Source organism: Alligator sinensis, unplaced genomic scaffold (assembly GCF_000455745.1).
Source record: "Alligator sinensis unplaced genomic scaffold, ASM45574v1 scaffold340_1, whole genome shotgun sequence".
Taxonomy (NCBI): domain Eukaryota; kingdom Metazoa; phylum Chordata; order Crocodylia; family Alligatoridae; genus Alligator; species Alligator sinensis.
The window spans coordinates 310,506-320,186 of NW_005842004.1; the positions used below are offsets into that span (position 1 = coordinate 310,506).

The 9,681-nt window shown below is 41.5% G+C and overlaps 1 protein-coding gene across 1 annotated transcript in view; it reads right to left on the bottom strand.

Annotated features, from left to right (window-relative positions):
* Positions 1-501: 501 nt before the first annotated feature.
* The window catches only part of IMPA1 (inositol monophosphatase 1), a 14,944-nt gene continuing 5,764 nt past the window's right edge, over positions 502-9,681 (bottom strand). Inside the window, exons 4-9 of the mRNA XM_006021750.3 lie at positions 7,157-7,261; positions 6,522-6,567; positions 6,290-6,398; positions 5,453-5,561; positions 4,585-4,736; positions 502-1,333 (exon numbers count right to left, since the gene is read on the bottom strand). Of these exons, the coding sequence (XP_006021812.1) occupies positions 1,215-1,333; positions 4,585-4,736; positions 5,453-5,561; positions 6,290-6,398; positions 6,522-6,567; positions 7,157-7,261 (640 nt within the window). The 3' untranslated portion in view covers positions 502-1,214. The remainder of the gene's footprint in view (positions 1,334-4,584; positions 4,737-5,452; positions 5,562-6,289; positions 6,399-6,521; positions 6,568-7,156; positions 7,262-9,681) is intronic.

Here is a 9,681-nt window from a genome sequence, read left to right on the forward strand (position 1 = left end):
GCATAGTATCTCCAGGCTTGCTGCTTTTCCAGCAAAGAAAACAGCTTCCTTACTTAAAATATTCACCCGTTTTGTGGAACTGATTTTTGGGGGGGAGGTGCATTTTATACGTAAGGAAATATGGTATTCAAATATTTTACATGCTTTCAAATATGACTAACATTCAAATAATTACTAGGTTAAGGTTTGAACTACTGGATATTTGCTTTACAAAGTTATTTGAAATCTAAAAGATTTTAAATGTTTTTAGATTTTGAAGTAAATTCTCTCTCACCCTAGACAGTGTCCAAGTAATTACCATTAAAGATTAACAGAAACTACAGGTAAACTATATGTATCAGGTACTGCGTGTTCAGGAGACAAATGTCAACTGACACAACTTACACAATATATGTTCATGTATTTTCATTTCTTTTGTACTAGTTAGCATAAAGCCATATAGTGATGGGAAGTACATGCAGATTTTATTCCCTGGGACAAATCCATTCCAAGGCACGCTAGTCAATTCTTTCTGTACTTTTAATAATATTGCAAATGAAATAAACTCAGTTCAAGTTTAAAGAATAAGCAACCTATCTAATTTTCTCCATGTAGGGAATGCTTCCCTGAGGAATTCCAGCAATACCAAGTAAAATCATTAGTGAAGAGAATAAGGAATAATGCCCCAAAACCCCAAATTACCAGTGACTATTTTTAGTGAGGTCTGGAAGCGGTCTTTAATTGGTCAGAACTTCTGGAGAGGCTCACTGTACTCTAAAACTTTAGAACCATTTAATATAAAGACCAGATAAACAACATATCCTGTTTCCTGTGTATAAAATATAAGAAACACGAACAAGAAGATAGGAGTTCCTTATGGATTTACAGAATTGGATTTTTTAACATTACTAAATTGATTGTTCTACCTTCCAGTGTACTGGTTGCAAGGACTTGCTTTTTTGTTGCGTATTTCCTTCAAAGTTGCAACATGTAAAGTTAAGACTTACAACAAAATTCATCTATGCAATTTGAGTATGTGCAAAAGACATAATTGGAACACGTTTTATAACAACATCATACTGGTTGGATTCCAAAACCTTGATTTGAGGTAACTTCATAAGGTATTCAGTAAAATATGCAACAGCACATTGCATATTTAAGTGCAACACACATTTTCCAAGTATACAGAGTATATGACAACCATTTTACTATTGCACTTGAAGGTTAAGCATTGATTAATTTGTTGCGTCATCCCTTTTTAGGGGGATTATCTGAAGCTCTTTGGCTATTCTCTCCCCAAGGGTTTGGCTACTTGCAGCAATTATTCTTCGTGACATCAAATCAAAAGGTCCACCTATAAAATTAAAATTTAACAATTTAATTGGTTTGTAATCTTAGAATATACATTTTGACAAAAATGAGTATTAAGAATATTTTTTTTAAAAAAGAGCAACTTATAGCCTAGCAAAAAGTGTGTGCGTGCATGTATATATGTATATATAGCCATAGATATAGGTATCTAGAAATCTATAGCATATCAAAAAAGTTCTTTTAAATCCTAATTCTCAAGGGTAACAATGTAAAAGAAAAATCCTGTGGCTAGAAAGAGACAGAGCTCTAATTCGAATTGCTTTACACTCAGCATCACCCAACAACAGAAACCTTCTACAGGAAAGACTGCATAAGAGAAGCTACAGGTATTTAACAAGTTACATTAGAAAATTACATCTATCTATGTTTGGAATAACAGAAGATGGATTTGGTGACAAATTATTAACATAAAAATGAAAACACAACCACCATATTCCTATACCATCTTTAGTACAAGTCTTCAGTCCAGTACAAATCCTGAGACCAGGCAAGCAGGATGCGGAAGAAAATTGGGTTTGGGTGAAGGGTGCCTTCCAGTGAGTTGGCAAAGAGCTATTTCACTGAGGCTGCTTCCCCTAATTTGGCCCTACTCTGGAGACAAGACTAGCAGAACTCATCCCTGAGATCTGCACTATGTACGGAATAGTTACTTGCATGACAATGCAAGTGGAGGTCTATTAAATCCTACTAAACCATCCTCCATTTTCTTAGGAATTTCCTATTGTCATCATTAACCCAATTACAAAAGTGATTTACAATCTATGGCAGTCAAATAAACAACCTATTTCACTTTGGCATAAGTAAAACATAGGAATAAAACTCCCAAACCACGAGCTGGTTGGAAGCAGTCCAGGAAGTTGTGTGCTGTGGGTGGTGGTGTCTGTGCAATCAGAGCCTTCAATCAGGATCCAGTGGAGTGGGCTAGACTTTGAGCTCACTGCCTTAGTCACTGAATTTGGTTCAAATGGGATATTACCATAACCTAAATCTTTGATAGTGGTAGGATCTATATGCGTTATTCTGAGAGCAAGTCATTGGGCTAACAGAGGAGTGTAGGTTGTCCATTTCCACTGAAACAACTGTTTGAACAGCTCATGGACTAGGCATGGGGAAGAACCTACTTCCCTACCTGCTACACAACAGAAATTACTGAGAGAGCTATGTACAGTTTCCAGGGATAGGAATCAATCCTAAATATTTAGGCTGTATCTGTGCCGTAACAGTAACAATTCTTCAACTATGCCCCACAGCCGCCCCCTGCTCCCCCGCAGTGCCTGGGGACCAACCCCTCCCCTCTCCCGAGCGCTGCCGCAGCTGCCTCTGGGGGAGAAGATGCTGCCGCCACCTCCCTTCATGTCCCCGGCACTTGCTCTCTGCCCACCTCCCGGCTCTGCCCTCCCCTGCAAATATCTGAATCCACAAACCTGGAGTTCGCGAATAGCGAGGGTTTTCTGTATTTACAAGTACTACCCTGCTATGGAGTTAATTAGTTTCCAGAGGCCTAATAGGGCCACACATGTAGACACGAGATGCTTACTCCACGGTAAACAACTCATGTAGATGCGTCCACTGAGGAGAAAAAGTACCAACCCGTCTGAACCGTCCTTACAGCCTCTCACCTGAAGCAATCATGTCATTGGGAGCTGTGCAGCAACACCCCCCATGTCCCAGAGCAGTGGTGGCCAACCTTTTTCACTGGTGACAAATTAAACCCCACACTCTCCCTGAACTCCACAGCTATCTGATCCCCAGGCAATCTGCTGCTCTGCTTTATGCTCCCTAACTGACTGCCACACCCAGAGGCTGCCTGTGCCACATGTAGCATGCAGGTTGCCCACCACGCCACTAGAGTTTCTGCCTCCTCAATAATTTTGGCTGGGTTAACACCCTTCCCAGGTTCACTGCCATTATAAACCCAAAAAAGGGGCAGAAGTCAGGCCACAAAGTGTTAACCCCCCTCCACCAAAGATACAGTAGTTCTTCTCTACATTCTCCAAATGGGATTCAGCAACCCCCTTGCAAAACTGGTATCTGATTGTAGTATAACTGGCACTGGGTGGAGAGGAAGGGAGTGGGATGAAGTTACTTATAACCTAAATGTGAATGGAGGCTGAGATTTGCCAGAGGGTTTGCTCTCAACAGGTTGTAGCAGGGCACTAAGATGCCTGCTACTTGGAGAGCCGGGATAACTCCTCAGGTGCCGGTTGCTGAGGCAACTAGAGGGAACTAGTGACCCACACCTGCCTAGTCAGCTGACAAGAAGGGGCAGGGCCTGGCTCCTATATAAATCACAGGCAGAGGCCAGGGGGCAGTTCCCTGCTGGCAGACAAAGGGGAAGGAGCTCTGCCTGAGTGAGCGAGGGAAAAGCCCTGAATGCATCAGTCGTTTGAGACTGGTAAAGGATGGAGCACTCTAGGGGTGGCTGGATTAATGTTATAGCCGGACGGCTGGAGTTGGTGTTGTAGCCCAGGGGCTTGTTTTGTTTGCTGTTTGTAACCAGCGGTTTGGGTGAGACTAAGAGGGGATGGAGGAGGCCCCACAGGGGATCCACAGCAGTGTGGGAACCCTTGCCCCAGAGAGAGGGGGCCGTGATTGAGAAGCCCGAGAACCGGAGACCCCGAGCGCAGGAGAGGGTGCAGAGGGGGACCGAACAACGTCAGTTCCATCTGTGAGGCTTGGGACGTGGTACAGGGGTGGTTGGAGCCACGCATAGCCCATAAGGCTGGGGTGCATAGAACACCCAGTACCGGAACAGGACGAGTGATAACAGGAGAACTGTGGCCAAGAGGATGAAGGGCAGCCTCCCTATAAAATACATATGACATCGAAGTCGTGGCGGGCGAGGATTTGAGAGTGCTTGTCGGCAACTTGGCACGGTGAAGGAGGCGGCAGGGGAGAGCACGGAGATGCTGCCTGTCTTCCTGTTACAAGGTACGAGGCAGGGAAGCAGGAGTGAGTGGTGTTGTGTGACATTTTCTAGTTTTGGGGTGTCATTTAGGTAAATTACTGTTGTTTGTCATTTCTTGTAAACCACTCCAAGCCTTTCTGGATAGAGCACAACATAAATCTACACAACATGTGTACTAGGGCAGGGGGGGACACTGAAAGTCTCACTGATCTCATTTTAGTTATATTTATTTTTCTACTAGACAAACAGAAGAAAAAAAAGGCAGGGGGGAGGGAGGGTTCCCAAACTCTCATGAATAAAGCACCTTTCAGTTGGCTTTGTCTTACCTGATACATCTAGCAGCACACCACCTGCTTCAGTAATAATGATTCCAGCTCCTGCCATGTCCCAGCAATGTATGCCCATCTCATAATATGCATCAGCTCCACCAGTTGCCACAAGGCACATGTTTACAGCTGCTGTACCAACAGCTCTAATCCTAAGGGACAAACAAACTATTAAAGTGAGAGTACTTTACAAAAATACTAGAATATTAACAATTTACCCACTCAGTGGACAAAGTGTACACTTATAGCAGAAAACTAGTGCTAGTGTGAAGGAATGCTGCAGTGAGAAATAAGCCAGTATGTATCTGTGTTTACTTCTGCTTTAACTGTGAACAAAACTATAAGTATGCATCACTCAATTTCAGCTAAATTAGTTAAAAAGACATAATTGAAAATATTGAACTTAGAGAAAAAAAGTCGCTTTCATAAATTATATTAATGAAATCAATTTTTTTTTCTTTTTATGGTGAAGATGTGAAGTGGGTTAAAATAACTGAAGATAAACATTGATAAAAATACCCATCTTAGAAAAAAGAAGTACTCTCCTTCATTTCTTCAGTGCTAATCTGCATGCAATATGCATTATTTGCCTTGTAAGAGATTTTAACCCTCTTTCTAATTTAACCCTGGAAGCAGCTTTGACTTCTACAAAAAAAATCTAAATGTAATGCTCAATTAAAAAAATACTTAGTCCAGCAAAACTATTACAGACCTTTGTTCAGACTTACAAACATTATATTAAATAGCCAACTTTAAATCATATTTTCCCATTTAAAAATATGGTAAAATGGAATTAGATTAACTTATTTTCCTTCCTAAAATCCTGTTTGGTGCTAAGTAGAACACTAAAAAAATAAGAGCATCTTACCCATGAACAGGAATACTGAGAAGCTTTTCCATGTTAGTCAGAACAATTTTTAAAACCTCTGGATCCCGGTTTGATCCCAGTTCTGTTACTAAAAGGGATTTTGTAATATCTGAAAAGACAAACTGATTTGTTTCAACTGTTTTACATAAAGACAATAAATAGGCATTCACAGTTATTGTAACCATTTATCTGGCATGTTGTCTTGCGTACCATATAACATGGGAGCAATACATTTTCTTAATGTGGATACTATAGGAAGAACACAGCAAAAAAAAAAAAAAGAGACACTGCCCAGCTTCATTCTGTGTATAAAGTCACTGGGGACAGTTATCTGATAAAACACAATTCTATAAGCATTAACATATTTTCATATCTTGAAGCCCACAGTCCAACACAGTTAAACATGAATTATCTTTGTTCAGGTTAATAAGCAAGTAAACAGTGAGATACTACTAAAAAAAACAAACAAAAAAACAACAACAAAAAAAGTTAAGTCCACAGTTTAAATACTTTGCCAGTTAAGTTGTAATACAGTTAGTTTTTTGAGAGATTTGTTACTGTTTCTGAACAGGAGAGTTTCAAATAGGCAGGAAATAAATTCCCCAAATGGATGAATCTTATCATTTTGCAAATCTAAAGAAAACCCAGAACACAACCCCTTACCTCAGTGGGCATTTTCCTAAGATAAAACTAAATCTTTATTTGTTAAAAATCATACTATCTGTAAAACATTCACCTTTTTCAAAATTTACTTTTAAAAAATCTGTCAGTAACTGAAATGTAATCTACCATTCTTGTCACCCCTGTCTGCCAGAGAAGCTGCTCAGTACAACTTACCTTCTTGACCCGATACTTGAAGCTTCTGGCCATTGCAAAATGCACCTTTTCCTTTCCTGCCAGTGTACATTTTGTCTTCTACACAACTGTATACAATTCCAAATTCCATCTGAAAGCAGAAAGAATGAGTCTTTTTCTCTTTTTAGCTGATGTAGAAATACAGATCTTGCATAAAGATGCTATGAATTAGATTATCTCTGTTGGACGTGAAGTAATAAAGAGATAAATTTACCTTTTTGTTTACACTGAAGCCAATTGAAACAGCCACAAATGGAAACCTTAAAAAAAGCATTTTACTAATTATAGTTCATTATTACTATATGTATTTGCAATTTCTGTTAAATGCAGATGGAATATAAATAAAGATGGGCAGAAACATACAAACCAAAACAGATACTCCCAGAATTTTTCTCCTGGGACCCAAATAGACTCACTGTCAATTATAACTGTGAACAGCTTATAGTTCAAAGGAAGGATGGAGTACTGTTAGGTTAATAGGCTCAGGCAAATGGGTGCTTTAGTTTAATTCTGTACAGAATAGGTTATAAATTACTGGTCTCTCACGGCTTGCCAACCGCTGCTTTCGTGCTGTAATCATTATACCTGAGAGAATAATACTGTGCAGAAATATGCTACTCTAGTTAAATTTGACTAGTCATATAGTCACTAGACTTGACTAGTCATGTACACGACTAGAAACAGTATTATAAGGAAGATCCAAGATGATGAATCTTGATGAATTCATTGAACGCATCTATTGCACAAGAGATTTAAAACTGTTACTTTACTTATTCCAGGGTCAGAAGAGGAAGTCTAGTTTGTTTACCAGTTTAGGCAGTAACTAGAAATAAATTTTAAAAAGTGGACCTGTGTACAAAATTAGTAGTTCCATCAATAGGGTCAATGATCCACGTAGGATTATTTGTCAAGATGCTGCCTTCTCCTGCTGCGACAGATTCTTCCCCAATGAAACTACAAGACAAAATACAGAAGACACATAAACAAACTATGAAGACAAACAAATTAAGCATAGCACTTTGAACACAGTTATTTTTGAAGCAACTGACCTCTGCCATCCTTAAAAGAAAACCAGATGCAATGCCTTAATTTTCAGATTACTGGTATAAGAATTAAGCAGCAATTATCAATGTGAAATTAAGGTGAAAACAAATGAATTGCAACTGGCATCTAAGGAAGCTAATGGTGACATCTGTGATCACATAAAATGTGTCTATTCTTTATTATTAGTTCAAAGTTGGAATTTTTTAGACATTAGTCATTACATTTTCTCATTGAAACAGTCTTTTTCAAATAACTAGTGTCATACATAAGCAATTTGAGTAAAAGGGCACAATACTACTTGTACTTAAATCTATTTTAAGTAAGTTTCAGTTTATTCTGCTGTAAAGTGCTTTTTTGATTTTTACTTTTCTGAACTGCAAGACAGAATGGACAAACCAGGTGGAATTTTCTTATTACCAGTCTATAGGATGTAGTTATTTTATATATAACCTTTTACCAGTGTGTAGAAATAAAACATGTCTTTTCTACATAAGACTGCTACTATTAGTAAAATTAAAAAAGAAAGAAAGAAAAAAACCCCAGAAAAACCCCAAAGCCTTACCCAATAACAAATGAACAAAAATCAAATCAGGTACGTGATCCTGAGTCTAATACATACAGATTTTTAAACAGCAAAATAAAACCATCTCATTAAGCATTTACTTATTTCAACATTTTAAACAGATTTAGGTCAACAGGCAACTTAATTGCTAATACATCAGGGCTATTTTATCTAGATTATCAAATTTAAAAGAACGAGTTAATGATTAAGGATGAATAGAAAATTTTATCAAACTTATATGAAAACTGTAATAAACATAAGCAATAAACCAAACTGGGGTACTTGGGAGCCGAGTTAGGCAAAATATACTATTTCTTGGAATGGAAATTTTATATCTTTCTGAAGAAGTCAGAAGGTTGATAGATAAAGGATCTGTAGAGATCATCTATCATACAAGATCAGAAGGACTCATCCTACTTCAGAACTATCACTTTCACTGTACAAATGTGGTAATTATAGTTAGAAAATAAGAAAGATTTGAATAAAATTTGCACTAAGTACACTTTAGATATTTACCATACTGAAGTTCAAGTTATCCTTTAACCTCCTGGCAGTCTCAGAGCTGAACTTCACTGAATACACATCAGATTCCATACTCGATTCCAGGGGTAGGCAACATTTTTTGGCTGGAGTGCCGAAAAATCCACAATGCCTACCCTGGAAGGTGCCGGAGTGCCAGCATGCCAGAAAAACAAAATGAAGGCAGGGGGTACATAGGAGGATGCCCTGCTTGTGCCCCTGCCCCTCAGCTCTGCTTGTACCCCTGCTGCCCTTGCCCCCCAGGCCTGCTGCCCCTTGCCCCCCAGCCCAGGCTCCATGGCTATCAGCAGCTACCCAGAACCTGAACCAGCTGCAGCCAGGAGGCTGCAAACAGCTGCTGCCTTCCCGCCCCAGCCGCAGCTCTAGCTGCCTCCCAGACCTGGCCTCCGGGGAAGCAGCAGATACCTCCGGCTCCAGGGAGGCAGCAGATACCAACGATGCTCCCTGCTGTACAGCCCTTACACATACTGCACTCCTGGCCCTGCTGCCCTCCCCTGGGCCCTCCCAAGCGCAGCGTGTGCAACCCAGAGTGGCAGCGCACAGAGGGACCACACAGGGAAGCTGCCTGCTGCTGCAAGCTCCGCACTGTGCACTGCCCGGGTCACACTTCCCCTGCGTGCATGGGAGCACCAGGGCCAGTACACAGGGTTGAGCCCCTTGCTGCTGCCCCTGCCTGCAGGGTAAGTGTGGCCAGGGCAGCGGGGCGCTAGGAGCAACAGGCAGCTTTCTGCGCTCCCTGCTGTGCCAGATTTCACACGTTGCTCTGCAGAAGTGGCGGGAAGGGGAGCACAGTGGGAAGCACTGCTGGTATCTGCTGTCTCCCCAGAGCCCAGGGCTGGATCTGGGGCTGGGGCCAGGGCTGGGAGGCAGCAGCTGTTTGCCTTCCATCCTCCCAGCCGGCTGCTCAGAGCAGCCCACGCTCCATGGCTATCAGCAGCTACCATGAACCTGTGCTGGCTGCAGCTGGGAGGCTGCAAACAACTGCTGCTTCCCCGCCCCAGCCCTGGCTGTCTCCTGGCACTGGGTTCCGGGAAGACAGCAGGTGCCGGCACTGTGCTCATTGGGGCCAGGGCCGTGTGGACAGGATGGGGCCGGCAGCAGCACCGGGCTGAGGCCATGGTTGGGGCCTTCAGCAGCGCCAGGATGGGGATGGGGCTGGGTCCCACGCAGGTCCACGGCCCTGGTTCTATGCGGGCCCCAGCCCCAGCCCCATCCCAACGCTGCCAAA